Raw genomic sequence first — 18,770 nt, 5'->3', positions numbered from 1 at the left:
AGTGTTACGTAGTTAAATCTTTAATTGTAAAGGAAATCTATGCTGCATAATAGACCAAAGCAATAGAAATGGGTGTATAGTCTAAAAAGGAATGACTGATCTTCATACTGAAGTGAATGTGAATACATATTAATCACTTCCAAATTACACAATGTTTAAATGTTTGCAAATAGATTCCTTTATGTAATTTGATTTTTTTAGTACTTACTGGAATCCTATAGGCAGACACTGAGCACCACGTTTGAACACTGGAAGGCTGGTGATAGGCTTTAAAAAAAGTACAATCATACTAAAAGAGAAACTCCAAAAGTTTTATTAGGATTTCAACAGACATTGCAAAAAAATATTGCATAATGATTGAAAACATAATATTTAAACAAAGTAGCAATGTGGTATCAAGTAAAAGAAAGACTGGAACAGCTGTCTATATATGCTGTATGGAAGATGTACCAGGAAACGGATACGACATTTTTAAAATTCAAGGGCAGATGTGAACAAGCCACATTTTGATAGACTGACTATACACCATAGAAGTTTTACAAACTGCATAGCAGTGTAAAAAAAAAGTTTTTATCCTAACTATATTGTATTCCTGCGTTTGGAGCAGTTTACAAGGCAGAGATTTTGTTCGCAACATTGATATTTTAATAGCTCTGGATTCTCATTAAAAATAGACTAATTTAACAAAAAAGCCTGTATCTACATTTGAAAACAAAAGTGCATGTATTGAGAAATAGTGTTATTTCTTAAGAACACTGAGTACTTAAAAAGTTCATTTTAATAGATCAACGACTGATACTTTAGATGTAGATCTGCACTGTGCTACAAGTGAGATTCTACCAACACCAGCTCCTCTAATTGAACTCCCTCTTCTCCTAAGCGACTGAGACACATGCCTGCCTACCATACTTCCAGTGTTCTGTGTAGTTACAAAGAATGCCGAGTACCAAAACCACCACATTGCTGACTAAAAAAATATCAGTAACCCAAGACAGATGTTTTAAAGGAGATTTAGCCATAAACGCAAGCATAAACTCCTCAACATTCAGGATCCTTCCAGTCACACAACTACTTTTAAACACTGGAGAGCAGCAGCAAGGAGCCATTAGAGCTAAAAGACAAGAACTGATAAAAGTCTGTCTCCTGCCTTGTACTGAAGAATTTGTGGGTATTGAGCACTTCAGTGCACTCAGAGCACAGGGGCGGGGGTTGTGTATGTGCGCATTTAAAATCCCTACCTAAAACCCAGTTGGTATAGTCAGATTTGTACATGAATCTAGACTCTCTTTTCCAGATAACTGTGGTAACAGCTAAGAATTACTGCAAATATTGCTAACTTCTGTAGAGGGTTTACTCCTTTCCTCTCTCCAAACAAAAAAAGATAAAGTGTGGAAAGAGAACATGTAGTTTAACGATCCAGGCAGAGCTGCTGTTTGAGCTCTTGTAATTTCAACTCATGGCACTGAAGAACTAGATTTATTTTTTTCCTGGGCACCTGTAGCACTCTGGATTGAAAAAGGCAGTGAGTGTTTAGCTGGACTGGACCCAGAATGAGAAATGCACAGGTACCAAAGTTGTGAACTGCAGCCAGGCTAGCCATAAAAAAGTGTCCAGTACAGAAATTACGAGTAATAAATTTAGCCATTTTTGTAAACATGTCCTCCTTACCAATCTCTTATTTTTCCTATAATGGAAATACGTACTGTATTTCTTTGTTCCAAGCTCTGGTCTGTTTCTGTTTTAGCTTTGCGGCACAGTTGCTAAGTGCAACAGGCTACAGGCACCAACATTAATATAAGCAAGTTGGAAAGTCAGTTCAAGTTATTACAGTTTTGCTATACCAGGCCATTTTTTGTAACAGGTATTCTCTGTTCACAAATGCTTTGTAAGATCTTTTATTATGGAAGACTGGAAGCAAATTGGAGTTGTTCATTTAACAGATGTAGTTGAACATACATTTCTGATATGCCTTATGCAATTAACAAATCATGTCTCATCTTATGAAGATGATACATTTGCTATACATACCAGTAATTTAAAATGCTCCTCAAAAAAGCAGCATTTTTATAGACAAATTAACAGAAAAGGAGACAATACATCTCACAATATCATAGAACAAGTAAAGCCCTTTCATTAGCTGCATTATAAATTCGTAACTGTTCATCACATACTTTGCATTTCTGACTGCTCAAGCAATTTAACCCTCAGCCAACTGCAGGACAAGGAAAAACATTTTCAACATTTTATATCGATGTCATTGTAGGTGCGAGAGTAAAAACTAGTATTCCATGTTTTTAGCTCTAAAAGTTTTGCTCCCAAAAGTGAAATAACTGTTAATAGTTCAGAAGAAAAATAATCATTGTTGACATGTCAAAAGGAAGCTGTAATAAAAATTAAGCTGCTGCAAATCTGAGTTAGCTTAGATCATTCCTAAAAAAAAATTTTTAAAAAAAAGCTGATCCTAGATCACCTGTTAACTAGGAAGAGCACTAAAACACTGCTTTCATGAGAAAAGATGTGCTTAAAAGCTGTGTTTGAGAAATCTACTATAAAGTTTTGAATTCTTCCTTGTCTTTCAAATATTTGGATTATAATCTGTTAAAAAAAATAGACCAAATACAGAAAGTACATTTGGTCAGGATTTTGTCTTACTACAATTCAGTGTTTCCTATCTAAATGTGCATACCATTTAGAGGCCATTTTTGAAATGTTATCAGCCAACAGCAACATGGGCACCAGTGAATCAGAAAACACACCTCAGGATTTTGTTCTTAAATTATATAAGTTAGATAAAACTACCCTGTCCAGCAAGTTCCGAATTTTTCAAACGTTAAGGCAACTTTCATTACTTTCCAGCTAAACAGTATTATAAAAAATAAATGTCACTTCAAACCTTATATACACAGTGACAGAGTAGATTTAGCTAGAAAGTATCTTTAGTACATTAATAAAGTGTCACGTAATATTACCGAGGTTATATCAGGTGCTTGAGTGTATGTGCAATTGGAGTGGTTGCAATACTTAAAGTACTGGTTTCAAAACAGAGCGCAGTGAACGTCCTTCTTTAGTGAGTTCTCGTGTTACACACATACATGGCAGTGGAACAGCCTCCTCTCTTCTCTCTACAGCATTATAGCTACATTTCTTCAAGTGGTCAGCCATGCTTACGATGTCAGCAAACTTCCACTCATTCACAGTACAGAAGGCTGTACTGAAGCGCCAAACCTAGAAAATAAGTTGCACTTAGGCTCAAAATGTTTTCAGATACCTGAACTTAGAGCAGGAAATTAAATGTTTGTGCTAGAATACTTTCAGGCAATGTTTTGCATTTACTATAAATCATACTGAAAATCAACATGACAAAAACATACAATGCTAAATTTTGTATAGTCAGTCCCAGGCTGATTCAGATTCCAAGTCAACTCTGTACACTGGGAAGAAAGACAGGCCATATTTTTTGCGTCTACAAAGTAGATGCAATGAGAAGTTAAATGATGAAGTATCACACAACCAGTCACAATGATCTGTTTCTGAAATTATCAACTTCCGCAATTCCAAATGATTGCTGCAGATACTCTGCAGTTTGGGGGGAGGGGCTGGGAAATGGTGACAACCATACTATACAAAGGTCACTCAAAGGTTTTAAGAATTGTTTACATACTTAAGGCACTCAGTATCATGGCAACGGATAGGATCTCAACAGGTTAGCAAAAATTAAAATTGCTGTAAACAGTATAAAGACAGCAACTTTGTAGGCAACTTTCCCACTTTCATGGAATATTGATATTAAAGAAAATCATGAAGTAATCACTTAATATTTTAAAATCTTGGGGAAAAACAGAGATTAATTTATTTACATCAAGTAAAAACTAGACAGACACTACTTCAACTTCTACTTCTTCAAATGTGGAGAGGACTGAACCAACCTCCTAGCAATTTTCACTAATTTTTGTTCGATACGACAATCTGTTTCTTGAAGGGATATTACATCAAAAAACAGTAATAACAATAGTGATGAGGGAAAATATTAAGGGTAAGAGCAAAGACATGACCAATTTAATACCTTCCCTTTCACCTTCAAAATAAAAAATAACCTACCTTTTCTTTTATCTGCCAAGAAGAACGTCCATCTGGGTACTTTCTCTTCTCCCAAAGCAGTATCACCATTCCACGTGCTTGAAGCAAGCTTCCACACACATCTCTCATTAAACGTGACACTCTTGAAAGCTGACATAAACTAAAGCCATCTAGAAAACTAGCAATGTGCTGCAGAACCTCAAAAGGTAGACTACTCAGATGGTCATTGTGTAGTCCAATTAAGCAGCTTTTTGCTGGTTCTACTAATACTGTGGATATACAAGGCTGAACTCCAAATGACCGTAAGTGGCGGTCATGAATAATTTTTGCCCCTTGTGTCGAAGGACAAAACCTTCGTTGAGAATATGTACACCCATAATATGCCAAAGGACACCTCTGCTCCATCCAGCCATTAAGGCCAGCATGAATGTCACCATGCACGTTCTTAAAATGCGATGAAAATTCATTCCTCCTAAACAACTGTCCACAAACAAATGTAAACATTGAACGCTGTTTTGTTTGGTATCTAGCCACATATTCCAATACCAAATCCAGACCAAGGGTCTGGAATGGACTTGGATTTGAGAGCTGCGGGTTGGCATGATCACATGCAGAAGCTGAAGCTATTTCCCCCACCATTGTATTTGTGGCCAATATAGCAGATGGGAGAGAAAATGTTTGGGTCCCAAAGTCAACGTGATACACATCGACAGTGCGACTTTCTGATATCCCCCTACCTCCGGGAGAGTCTCCTAGGCAAAACAACAGAGCTGCAGTGATTAGATCAATCCCCTGAAGACCCATAGGATCTTCTGTTATTTCCAAATCTGATGTATCAACAGCTTTGTCTTCTTTTGGTGTAGACCAATAGTGGTTAACAAGAAATTTGTATGATCGATGCCGTAAAAGTGAAAACGCATCTATGTTTCTCAATCTTTCTTGCTCTACTTGTCTCTCTAACATTTCTTCTTCGTTAGCATTATGGGGAAGTAGTACATGATTAACATTGCCATTAACTAAGTGATCAGCTGATATTACTTCTTTAAGTTGTGCTGTTACAGGGAAGGAGCTGCAAGACTGTAATGCTTCACCATCAGGAGATGCAGTACATTCACCATTTGCTACACTGGATGATTTTGAATTAGATACACCAAGATCTTCATTCTGGTCCAACACCTTTGAACATTCATTTTCTACATGAAAGCCATTACACAAAAGTGAGGAGTTACTGAGGTTTAGATTTAAGTCATGTTTTTGCACTACATCGTAACAAATATCACTAGAACCATTTTGTTCCATTTGTGAATTTTGACTCAGGCTATCGAAGTTAATTCCCCCAACTGCTCCTATGTTATCTTCATCTGGATATTCATGGTCAGACTTTTTATCCTGAATAATGCCATTAGAAGCTTGTTCTTTAATCTCAGTATCTTCTTTCATTTCATGTGGTGAAGTGCAGAGCCTTGAACTTAACATATTAATGTCCCTTGTAGCAGTGTTCAGGATATCCAGAGCAGCAGCTAAACTCCTCGTTGTTTCTACAGTAGCTTGATAAAGTGCACCATAGGACTCTTCATCTACAGGCATCAAACCATTTGAATGCACTGTATCTGGGGCACTTGATTTGACAGAGGTTTGCTCTCTGGATTCTGGTATTTGATCACCCGCTTTTGACATCATAGTTGCTACTTTAAGTGATTCTAATAACATGCGCTGGTCTTGAAGGGCTAAAGCCATATCTAGCTGCTCCACTTCATCAACATCTTTACTCAGATTTTCATAAGATTTTCGGTCTGCGTAACTGACTGGCCATCTATTCCACTCCATGGTACAACATACCACACTTGCAGGACAAACTTCTAGATGATCAGCAATTTTATTTCGGGCTACTATGAAAGGACATCCAAAGCCACTATTCAAACAAGGCACTCTTTCAAGTGGACATAACATGCGATGTTCCTCAGCTTTACATGAGTGAAAAACTGCTCCGCAAACCAATGGGCAGCCAATCAAATCACAGGAAATGCCAGGCTCTGGTCTGGTCATACAACGACGGCTGACACAGTTCACACAGTGTAAATGTTGATGTTCCTCCATGACTGTAAATCCAATTCTGAGTGAAGAGAAAGGAGACAAAAGCATAGAATATGAACTCAATATTGTTAATATTTACTAACTATTATTTGCAGTTTTGCATCCTCTACATGTACAGAAAGATGTATGTTAACACAACGTGAACTGATCAGTAGCCATTTTAAGAGAACAAGTATGTGACATTTTATCTCAAAGAAACGGTGTTTAAAAGTTCACCTGAAAACTGATGATACACATTTGTATCAGAGTTCAAGACATAGTCTATGCATTTATTCACCAGGTATAATATATGCAACTTAGGTAAAAATGTTGTATAATCCTTCCCTCCGGAATAGCTCTTTTTCCCTGCCCATTGCAAATGATTCAATGAAAAACAAAGCATGATTGTCGACTATGGCTACTACCCAAAATCATAAACCATAGAACTCTACAGAGTAGGGAGACAAAATAAAGGAAGCCAGATTCATTCTCACCTCCAGTTCTCTAAATTAGACAGAGGCAATCTATTCCCTGGGCTGCTTGCTATCACCTAAGCTTCTGACACCCTCTTCATGCAGTTCTGTTTAAGGCAATCTGCAGCCTTCTGCATGTATCGCAGTCCCTTGTTGTGTCCCATTCTCTCCCCCTCCATCCTTCTGACAGACAGCAGTCCTTTACAACAGCTCTTCACTCTTCTTTTTTTCTTCACCTATAGCCTATAGCTCCTCCCGTATTTTTATAGTAGTTGTTGTACAAAGGTAGCAATTATACTACACCTTAAATATTTCATTGAAAACTTTTACATAAAACTTTACTACCCAACATGGTCCTATCTATACCTCCAGTTCAAGCCACAAAAGGTAATTTTTTTTAATGCATCCTATGGCCATCCTGATTACAATACCAGCAGTTCGAAGTGTAAGGATAACACAACAACTTTATATAACAAGGCCAAACAGCCAGAAAAATCCAAATAAAATTAATTGCATAATCTATTATAACACCTTGACACACACACACACACACACTCAATTATTTGCTGTGGTATGGAGGAAAAAAAAGAAGAAAAAAAAAAAGAGAGTAAACTTTGCATCTTTGTACCATACTTTGAGAAGTTCTGGAATAGCTCACTAGCTGGAGTGCAGGACCATGCAAGTGACCAAGCTCTCCACTACGCTCTAACAAACTCCCTCTCAGAAGTGATACAACTAGGGATTACAGTTCAGAAATATCAGAAAATGACTTACACGGAGCCAAATCTCAAAATACTGTGTCAAAAATACATTGCTCAGTTCCATCTTTACCTCACTCCCCACCCTCCAGCAATTTTCTTGAAAAATAAAACGCTTACAGCATTCAAGACTAATAGAAATGGCTCCTTATCTTATTCTACTAGGTAACAAGTGCTCTCATGCATTTTCTTCAGACTAAACACTTTGGTTTTAATGCTTTAAAACTTCTTAAATTAATACTCTAAACTGTAAAAATAGAACTTAGTATTATTCCTTTTGTTCAAACTGAAGGTAAGAGGAAAGAAAACTGCCTTTTAGACACTCCACTTTTAATAATTTAAAGCATTTAAATAGAAATCTATGTGACACTTCACTCACTTGTATTCTTTTAATGCTTTGAAATTCATGCCAACTTTAGGCAGCAATCAGTCCTTATCCCCCCATCCGTCGTAATTCGGATAACTCAAATATTTTAGCCACCCACTCTCCTGAACACTTCTAACAAAGAAGCATATGTGCTACACTTGGCAGGCAAAAACCAGCTGAATTTTCCTCACCATACCTCAGTATTTATATACTGAGTAACACGTAAGTTTCAAATAAATTGTCAAGTGCATCAGTCACTGAACTCAGTGACTGACTGAGTCGCTGAACATTTTAGCAAACCTTTCTGGCACACAACCTGCTTTCAACCTGCGTATTACATCAGATAGCATATACTGCAAAGAGCTGAAACAGGTTCAGTAAAGAATGAAAAAGAGAAAATTATTTTACTTCTCCAAGATATTTTTAGTTCTTCTGGCAAAGCTCTCTCTAAGTAATTCCTGCCAAATACAGCAGCCTACCCGTTGCTAGACCAAAGAAAATTTCAGAGTTTTGCATCAATACTGAAACCAAACTCTTGTTTTCCTCAAGGCAACAGGTGAGCAGAGATCAAAAGGAAGCCCTCAGGTTACGTGTGTATTTCAAAGCACTTAACACAAAACAGAAATAGCCCTAAAAAGACAATTGCTAGTTCATAATGCAAGAGCCCTCATAGAGCCCAGCCCTTGCTTCATGTGTCTAAACACAGTCCTGCTCCTATAAAACAAGCAGTCTGGTAGCAGCAAGGCTTAATTGAATCAGCTACCCACAATTATGTTTTAAAATAAAGAATTTAAAAAAAAAAATTGTTTACCTACTTTGCAAAATGCTATGCACCCTGCTCACTTTAAGATAGCCAGAAGTGAGCCACTTCTAGAGCAGAAGGCAGGTGTGATAGCTAGCGCACACCGCTATGCTAGCACTGTTCTAGCATAGCAGGCCCACATGCAGACAGCCCAGAACACGGTCAAACTGAGCTTGTGTTTGCCTGGACCATTTATGTAGACATACCCTAAATTAGTCAACCATCATTAAATACTATCTTTAAATAGCCTATGTGAGCTTACACAGAAGAACATTCTATTAAGACAGTAAACCATCCTCCTCCCTAGCACACTATCTTGGACTTTACAAGTCAGATTGTGAAACCCGAGTTGCATGATGATACTGGCTTTTCTCAGGCTTGTGGACTCCTTTTCACACATCAGCTAATATTCATCAAAACTTAATGATTTCATAAGAGCCAATGAAATCTTGAAGTGTGTAAGAAGGAAAGAAAACCTGGTGAAAACAAGTATCACTAACAGACAGTATATGAAAGCCAAAGCAAACACTAAAATATCATGTTTTACCAATAGGTAGATGCTAATTTAGTTCTATAACAGATGCTTGCAATTGCTTTTATAAAGAAGCAGTTATGCATGCCATCAATTAAATAGCTGAAGTAACCTCTCAGTTTCCATAAATAAGAATTTTATTGGTCACCAAGAAGTTTGATATCAGTTGCCATTTCTCTTAAAATTCAAATCCCTTGGCTCCTTAGCTAAATATATAGTTTAAAATCTCTTTGGACATCAGCAGGACGTTCACTAAAATGCTATGTCTTGCTTACAAACCTTAATTTCACAGCATCTGCTGCAGAACTTCAATTTAGTCAGAATGTCACATTTTATTTATAGCTTACTACAAAGTCCTTTTATATATATTAAATGTCCTTTTCTGCATTTTTAATTTTAATACCTGGGCTTCAAACTCAACAGCTGTTTTGGGCAGTCATGAGTTCCTGGACTGCTTGAACTAGTTAAGGCTTTTGATATAATTCAATTATCAAACTGCAAATTGAGTCCAAAGGCAAAAAACCAAATGACCCCTATCAAACTGGTGGAATAAATATGTAAGACCTCAAGAATTAGCACATTCATTAATCAACAAATGGTCACCACTCACTCCATTTTGTAAGCTAACTTTGTGAACCACAGAACTTAACACTTCTTTGATTCATCGATTAAGAGCATCCACATATGAATCATTTTCTTCTGAAGAACCATAACCAGTATATCACTAGTACTACACTGAGAGCAAGAACCACCCTCTTCCCAAACATTGCCTTGTAAAGGAAAAGACTGTTGGGTAAAGGAGAGATAAAGAAAATTCTTGCTGGAGGTAACAAAGTGCTTTCATTTCCTCTCATACAGAAAATTGAAACGGCTAGCAAAGAGTGTCATTGCTGACCTGAAGAAAAAATACCTGTCATTAAAATATGTACCAATAATATTTACAGTGTTTATACCCCATTGTGTTCCTTGCCACAATTTGGTGAGAAGATAGAGTGTCAGATCAATGACTATAGCAAGAACAAACAGCTGTCCTTTTCTGATAGTGTAGTGTCAGCAACTAGCTTCAGTTCATATGAGATGCTTAAGTACATACACTTGACTGTTACTAGTAGAGAAACCTAAAAATACATGCTGTTCCAGTGAGGTGACCACTGCTCTCAGAATTTGTGCAATCACTTGATGTTATTGTACATACTATACAGTCAGCTGACCAAATCAGCCAGAACATGCTTTGAAAATCTGTCATAATTAAAAGGATTAAAATTCCAGCTGCTACAGCCACATGATTTTCAGTTGCTGTTTTAACACAAACATTGAAATAGCATAATAAGGATTTCAGTCACCACACAATACTTCAGCTCTCACTTTCTTCTACGCCATAAAGTATAAGGAGCTGTACTTAGTATTATCAAACTCAAAGTCTGCTTACTTACTCTCCCCTACTTTGGTGCCAATAAGATAGGAAATCACAGCAACTATTACTGCTATTGGAACCCTCCATTACTCAGCCACCTTTCATTCAGCAAACCTGTACAGCTCAACTATCTTTGAGACTTTTCCCTCTACCAAATTCGATTAAATGGGCCAACAGGTTCTTAAATTAGTTACTCAAGGAAGTAGAAGAATAGAGAGACACAAGCAGCACTACAGGTTTAAACTCCCAGGAGCATCCAAATCCACCCACAAGCAGCCAAATATATGCAAACCATTCTACAAAAATTCCCTTTTGTTTTGGAGATTGTAGAAGAGACTGCCATATTTCTGAATCTTCCATCTTTTACCCAAGTCTCTGGCTAAAAGAGTGTCTAACAAGTCTGGTAAGATGCAGAAACTTTCAGAGAAGAAATGGCCAAGTGAGAGAGAGATTTAAGTCACAGGTGGTTAAGAAAAGGGGGTAAGGAAAAATACGGGAAGAGGTAGAGAGCAGTATAAAAATAAAAAATAATTTAAAAAAAAGGAGAGCTTTAGAATATTCTGCCAAAATAGAATTGGCATCACTATAGATAATTATTGAACAAGCTATTTTGTTTTTCTATATCCTACCATGCATGGGAGAATATCATTCACCTTGACTAACAGGTCTAACTATCAAATGCTTTAAACAAGCTTTGCAGTCTTCTAGAAGGTAAGCTTTTCTTATCTTTTTATCCTTATCCTGCACAAAACGTATAACAATTTTTGTATCTAAAAAAAACCACCTCAGTCTACTACTACAATAGCATGGCCGCATTAACCTTCTATGTTATGTATGTTATACTTCCTTTTTGGGTTTGGGGGGTTGGTTTGAGGTCCTTTTTGATTTAGTTTTCAAACCACCGATGAAAAACAGGAACTGGAGGTTGAGCAAGATGTCTTTGTCACCACTGCAACTGGAGAATGGCAAGTGCTACCACTAGTTGCCATCCCTGCTTGAGGGTGCTCTAACTCTACTCCTCAAGACTCCACAAAGTCTAAGGTTAAATAGCCCCATCCTGAGGCTTCTCTAAAGTCAACACAGCCATTGGCCTCATATTTGGGAGCTGGGTGCCTCAACTCCTGCTTAAATATGTCTCCATAGCATTGGGAAGGCAGGAAACAGGGACATACAGCAAAGTTAATCTAATGCTACACTAATTTCCAACTACTTTTTAAAATGGTAAATTCAAAAGAACAACAAACAACATTACAAACTGCTAGTTATTAACATGAAACAACATGACTAAGAGATGACAAATTTAAAGGGATGTGCTTCAGTTGCACTGGTAACAGACTAGTACATGTGGCCATATTTTAATATCTGATATACTAGGCAATTGTTCTTTTTTATACTGTTTTTCTGATTTGAAAGAGAAGTTCCTGACAGGAACTTTGTGAAGCCTTTTATTTCTTCAAACTAGTTTACATCAGACATACTTTAGGAAGTAGAATCCTTTCAGATGCCACACTTAAAATCTCAACCCTATGGGATATAAATTACCACCCTCCCCCACCGAGTTCATCAGGACAACCCTGGATTCTGTTACAACTAGGCAGATCAGAGAAGTTAAAACGATATTCAGAACATTTGGATAGATGAGTTTTCACTGCATTCTCAAACATAAATTCATCCACAACAATGAAGAGTGCATCTTCCCTGCCTGGTACTGACTGTACATATTGGACATACTAGAATGAGCTTACATTATTTTTTTTCTTAATCACTGAACATGTGAGAAGGAGCTTCAATTACTAAAGCCCAAACTACTATACAAGTAGTATCCTACTTCTACCATTATCATCATAGTCCACAGCAATTTGTATGTATTACACAAAAGAGGCAGAAAAAGGTCAGGCTCAGAGCATGGCTTCTTACTGAAAACAAAAACAAAAACAAAAAAAAAACCAACCAAAACAAACCTTAGGGGGATGCATAGTTCTGGAAAGATTCTAGTTTTATCAGTGATCTAGCATCGAAGGAATATGTACTAACTGCTTTTTGAAGCATAAATTAAAGTTATGCATCTGCCTCAAAAACAAACCAGACCAAAACAGAAAGAAACTTCTAACTACAGAAAATTATTGAGCAGTAGAATTATAAGGACGTGCAACTTTTTTATGTCAACCTTATAAAGAAAAGCTTTTCCATGTCTACTCCTGCCCCAAACACCCTATTACAAGAGCTGACCTGTATTTTGCATTCTTTTGAGTAACACTTTAGGAGTTCCCTTCTCCCTAGTGGCAAACCATCTTCCTCCCATTCAGAGAATTCAGTGAGGTATTTCCTCCCAAATCACTGCAGCCAAAAAAAAAATAGAATTCAAGGGGAAAATAACCCAAAGCAAAACACTGCTTTGACTGAAGTGGACTTTCCACTGATGCCCCCTGTCTGGCTTTGTTCCATTTTAGAATAGAAGCTCTGACGGAATGACAGAACACTTTCTTCTATCACTATTAAACTCTATGAGTGTTAAAAATGAAAACCAAAACTACTAGGCTTTTCCTTAGAGTACTTTTGTGACAGATCTGCCATGCATTCTTGTCTCCTTGACACATTCCCCAGAGAAGAAACCCAAAGGCCTCAATGTGGCTTTGGCCACACACTGACACAGGACAACCACACCAGGAACAGCTACACTTGTTGCATGGCTCAGGCACAAAAGCACTCTACCTGTTGAGATGGTGACAGGGCAGAATCAGCTACAGAGCCAGTAGATTTCATGTGTAAAGCACTTCTGAACTTGAACTCAGTGCGACTCCTTGATTGCTGCAGACTCTGCAAGAAATGAGATCAGAAGTAAGGTTTCATTCCAGGTGTACAGATTGCTTTCCATATGTACAATCCCCTCTGAAAAGGTCATGTGCTTATGCTATCCAGAGCTACAAACGTTGAAATATTTTGCAGGTTTTACGGAAAAAATAAACATGTTTTTAATAGACTTTGCAAGAGCAACCTAAGTTCTGTCATTTTAGCTTATTGCTAGCACTTAGTCACACTAGATGGTTACCTATTTATATTTAAGGCTAGAAGAGATTATTGAAAGTTATTACTCTGACCTACTTCACTTAATTCTTCGGTTTGGCCCGCCAGGAACCACTTAAGAAAAAAACCCCAAACTTGAATTAAAGATTGCAACAGCTGAAGAACTAAAAAAAATAAGTAAAGTTTGATTCTTTTACAAACTGCATTTTAGTCTAGTTAACATTTGTCCAGCTTCAGTCTTCAGACACTAGAACTTATTAAGTAGTTGCTTAATATTAAAAAGCTCTTTAGTGTAAGGAGCTGCTTCTTCAATGTATTCATACCCATGGATTATCACTAAAACTTAACAGAGATGGAACCGAGGTGATATACCCAAAGGAAAAATTATATCCTTATCCCTAGATATCATCTCACAAATCCTTCAGAAAAACAGAAAAGAAAACAAGCTATTTCTCAGAAATCAGAAACAGAACTACTGTAAAAAATAATGCATTCCATATTACAGTAGCTGATTTCAGCCACCCAAAAGAAACCAAAAATAAATCCTTCTTCTTACATAATATTTTAATTCATACATGTTGCCACAGAATTCCTGACCTCTGTATATTTACAGAGATCAGGCCAAAAAACTTGTTAATATACTGTTTCAGGTCTTACTACACAAGTTTAACCAGTTTCCACAGCAAAATAAAAAACAACTTTAAAGTAAATGGAACATGAATACAACTTCTCTCCAAGATCCCAGACTGAAATGTGAATGTCATGTACTCTGTACATATAAGGTTATTTCTTCTATTAAAAATACACCCTTGTTAGCAGACAATGGCCTGACCACTGTACAGCAAAAATTTTTTGTGTGTACTATCTACTTAACAGACACCCCCCACATACTGCACCAGATAATACTAAAGTAGAAAAGATGGAGTTTGTCCTAAAATATTTTGAAAAATTAAAAGCAGAACAAAAAGAATAGGAGAACAAGAACAGAGAGAGCATTAACAATTTTAATCTATTCTATTTTCAGGTATGGCTTTCTTATCAAATGAAAGATATTTTTTGCAGCATCTGTTAGGCTTTTTCCCCTTCCAAGCTGCTTGGTTTTAAAACCAATGGAAATAGTAACAAATATTCAGTTTTAAAAAAACCTATTTTCTAAACAAAACCTCACCTACCTCAAATAGTTGATAACAAGAATGGGAATATATCTCATAATGAGCACGTTATACCAGCTCTTTCAGTATGTTTTTAACTTGCATGAAGAACTGGAAAACACAAAGATCTGCACTACAAGTTTGTGCAGGGTTTTAGGACATACAATGAGTCATCAGTTTCTGAGCTCTAGTATCATTTAGACTGCCTCTTCCAAATGTCAATAGGCTTGATGCTATTACTTTTTCCCCAAAGACTGCAGCTGAACATTCCTATCCAAACACATTCCGAAACCAATGACAATAGTGACTCAGCTAAAACAAGGTTTTGTAAGAGCATTCCAGCTATGTCAATAAAGCACACTCCAAAAAAAAGATTCTATTTGCAATCAATCTGTCACTCCAACAAATTTCTCTCACACAGGACTTTCAGAAAACTACAGTTCCTACTAGAGATGCTTCTAAATAGACAAATACAAAGCTTAAACTTCAACAAACAAATGAAACACCACCCACCTTCCGGCACCTATGTAATCAAGCCTGAACCAGATATCACTATTCAACCATCAGCCTGAACCACTACCTTAAGTTTTATATGAAGAGCTGTAACTATGCCAATTAGCATTTTGCCTCACTGTGCCTCTCGTTCTCATGCCTTAAGTTTAAACCTATCAGGTTTTCATCATGATTTCACATTAAGAGCTTAGATCAATGTTTGGCATTTGGTAAACAAACAACAGCACAGTCTACTCAATTAGATGTTCTACAGACTGTAAGGGTTTGCAGGGTATTGTAGATTCAAGTAGTAATAACAGATTACAGTAAAATTAAAACAAGACATCAGGTGTCACCTCAGCAACTATTAAAAACAGTAACTTGCAAAGTAAGTCAGAATCTAGAGCTCCCCTGCAATTTTAACTCTTTAGGCCTGTTTTAGACCAGCTTATATTACAAGATTTTTCAGTCTTTTTCCTGCATTCAGTATTGAGACTAGATAGTGCCCAGACACTTAGGACAGCTTACATACCATTTCTCTGTAACCCTCAATAATTTAACTCCTTGTTTATTTGTGGTCTGTTCAGGAATACTTACTCCTTATACAATCTAACCATCCCACCAACAAATACTCGAGTTATCTTTATTCTTATTTTGCAGATAAGGAAACTGAAAGAGAATTGTCACCAGTACAATGATCACTACATAAATTATTCCCTACTCCCATCTCTATACCACTGGACCTCATTGCCAGAGGCAAACAGCATTTGTCTCATTTGAGACAGACCTCACCAAAGAAATATGTCTGTCAATATGAAGGAAATTTTATTTCTTATTTTTAGTTCAATTGGACTAAATACACAGCATAGGTTTGTTACAAAGCTGAAATCCACAGTAGCTAGAGAAGCTGACTTGAAGACTAATAGCCATATGCTTTCTTCTCCACAAAGGTACTACGAGACACTCTTTAGGACCTAAGTCAAAAACTTGGTTGTCCAAAAACATGCAGAAATCTTGCCCAGAAAGTTTCCAACCAGATATTGCTAGTTAAACTCAGCAATTATTTTGCCCATTAGACTTCCAACATCAAAGTAGGAGGCAAGGGAAATACAATCCAAATTTAAGAAGTTAATTGAGTAAAAGAAGAATTTAATGCAAACGAAAGAACATTCAAGAAGCAAAGTAAAAACACTGCTTTTGCATAGCCTTTGCCTGTTCTGCTGGGACTCTCCTGTTCTCTAACACCTTCTAACTTTGGAAAAGAATGAGACAGAAACCCCAGAAAAAGTCTCAGCTTGCAATACAATCCCAATTCACCCTTTGAATCTATTCCTTCTCTGGATGAAACTTGACCACTATGGAGGAACTATGCACGGACATTTACATGCATATAGAGTGGAAGATGGACTAAAGTTGCCAGTGCATTTTTCAGTCTTCTAGGTATTTAACTTGCTTACCAACCAAAGTTCTTTTAGTAATGTTTTTGTGCTTTTGGGAGGAGTGGAGAGGGGAAGATCATAAATAAGCATAACATCCTCATCATTCCCTGCATGAACCTTAACTCTCCAGATCACAGCACAAGTTAAGGTGTGTGACATTAACATGCAGCAGAAGGCAGCAGCCGCCCGGGGAAAGGACTTAACCATCAAGTGCTACACACCGATTCTAGAGAAAGCAGAGGGAGATCTCTTGCCCAAGTGCTAGCACAAGCAAGGTGATGCTGTTGCTACAGCAGCACAGGCCCAGTTTTGGACTAGTATGCTAACACACACTTATTTTGGCATATTGACAACATAATCAGCAAAAGGGAAACAAGGATTATGAAAAGCTCCTCGGCCAAATCCGAGTAAAACTTTACAGAACAAAAGAAAGCCATCTCTCCAGCCCACGGGTTTTTTTCCCTGGAGAATTCAGACGACCTGCTGCAAACAACAGCGGCACTTGAACTTTTGGAAGCAAGGAGGCCACACGACTGTTTCAACAAGCTGTCGTCATTCCCCTATACACTTCTGATTGCCGTCCTGTAGGGTTACAGTACAGCTACATAACCTTCTTCACCTTCATAAAGAAGGAAAATAAAGGTTCCAATGCACGTCAGTAATAGCCATCAAAAAAGGAACGGAGAGAAGAGGCAAAACACCACCTCTTGTATGCTCTCAGCACAGCTACTCGAAATACACCAACACGGGGGACCAGAGAAGGATTTCAGCGATACCTCTGGATTACTTGCTCTCTTCCCCTCTCCTACCATGCAGAAAGGAGACTCTGCGACTGCAGTCCCGACAGCACCGGGCAGACCCCAGCCCTACCCCTTCCCACGTGCTATCGCGACACCCGGGAGAGCGCAGGCGGCCCCGCGGGGTAAGAGGAAGCGGCAGCGGCAGGGCTTGCTCCGCCGCCACCCGCTCCCGGCGGCCGCGGGCCCGCAGAGGGGCCAGGCGCTGAGGCGGGGCGGCCGGCGGCCACCCTACCTGGCACGGTACCACCGGCACACGCTCAGCACTTCGGGCCCTGCGGGAGCCGGGGGGACCGGGCAGGAAGGAGGGGACGCGGGCGAAGCACGCACACGGAAGCCCCCGCGGCCTCCCCCGCTTCCCGGCCGGGACCTGTCAGGGACAGCGGGGAGCCGCGACCGAGCCAGCGCTGGGCCCCGGCCGCCCCCCCCGCCCCGCCGCGACCCCAGACGCTCGCCCCCGCCGGGCCGCCATTTGTTTACCAGCCGGCTGCCAGGCAGCAGCCGCCGCCAGCCGGGACCGGGACCGGGACGCAGCCCCGGCGGGGGCGCAAGGCCCCGGCTCGCCCCGCCGGTCGCGGACAGCTGCGGCTCACCCGTCCCCGTCGCTCGGCAGGCAGGAAGGCGCGGGAGGCTGCGATGCGCCTCGCCCTTTCACCCCGCCGGGCTCTCGCCGCCGCAGCGCTGGCTTCGCCTCTCACGGCCCGGCCCGGCCTCGCCTCACCGCCCGCGCGGCCCCGCTACCGGCCGCGCCCCCAACGGCCGCGCGCACCAGGGCAAGCGAGTGCGCGGGGCGGGGCGGGGCGGAGCGCTCCCTCACTTCCCCCCCCAACGCTGCCGAAGGGGCGGGGCGACGGGCTGAGGGGGCGCGCGGCGCCGGCACGGCCTTTCTACCCTGGCAGCTGCGGGTCCGCCTGGGCGGGAGGGGCGGGGTCACGGGGCAGGGGCGGAATGCCCGGATGTCGCGGACTTGCCTCTCTCCTCTCTCTCTCTCTGTGCGTCCGTCTCCCGTTCTCGCCCGTGCGCCTGCGCGGTGGGGGGCGCGTGCGGCCGGGGTCTGGCCACGGGGCGGGCTGCGGGCCCGCGTGACCGCTGGCGGGCGGGCGCCTTGTGCGCGTGGCCTGGCGGCCGTTGGGCCGGGCCAGTGCTGCGGGGCGGGGCCGACCGGACCGCTGCCCGGCCCCGGCCTGAGGGGGAGAGCTGCACTGGCCCGGGAGCCAGCGTCGCCTGCCAGCCTGGTTACCGCTTGTGAAGCTTTCCCGAGGCCGAACGGGCCGCCGCTGCGGGCGGTGGCGTCTGCAGGGCAGGGCCTGGGCGGAGGGCTCCGCGAGCACAGCTGCTGCTTCGTGGCCGAACACCCCCCTCGGCTCGCCC

General features: G+C 40.3%; 1 protein-coding gene across 3 annotated transcripts; it reads right to left on the bottom strand.

The window, feature by feature from the left end:
- Window positions 1-290: 290 nt before the first annotated feature.
- On the bottom strand, window positions 291-18,252 carry FBXO30 (F-box protein 30). 3 transcript variants are annotated; one of them, XM_075036037.1, is made up of 4 exons: window positions 17,993-18,252; window positions 13,209-13,313; window positions 4,099-6,190; window positions 291-3,225 (listed from the first exon to the last, which is right to left on the bottom strand). In XM_075036037.1, the coding sequence occupies exons 3-4, from the start codon at window positions 6,172-6,174 to the stop codon at window positions 3,022-3,024; spliced, it is 2,280 nt and encodes a 759-aa protein (XP_074892138.1). In that variant the 5' UTR covers window positions 6,175-6,190; window positions 13,209-13,313; window positions 17,993-18,252; the 3' UTR covers window positions 291-3,021. The 3 variants fall into 3 exon arrangements, with proteins under 3 accessions (XP_074892138.1, XP_074892139.1, XP_074892141.1); XM_075036038.1 differs by lacking the exon at window positions 17,993-18,252 and adding an exon at window positions 17,880-17,930; XM_075036040.1 differs by lacking the exon at window positions 13,209-13,313.
- Window positions 18,253-18,770: the final 518 nt, after the last annotated feature.

The sequence above is a fragment of the Buteo buteo genome, chromosome 9 (genome assembly GCF_964188355.1).
Source record: "Buteo buteo chromosome 9, bButBut1.hap1.1, whole genome shotgun sequence".
NCBI classification, from domain to species: Eukaryota; Metazoa; Chordata; class Aves; order Accipitriformes; family Accipitridae; genus Buteo; species Buteo buteo.
This window is presented reverse-complemented; position numbering and strand designations above follow the sequence as displayed.

Excerpts from the sequence above, each read along its gene's own strand:
- FBXO30 (XM_075036037.1), bottom strand. The coding sequence starts at position 6,174 with ATGGAGGAACATCAACATTTACACTGTGTGAACTGTGTCAGCCGTCGT. Across the intron at positions 3,226-4,098 it reads CTTGGCAGATAAAAGAAAAG|GTTTGGCGCTTCAGTACAGC; the intron begins GTAGGTTATTTT and ends CTTATTTTCTAG.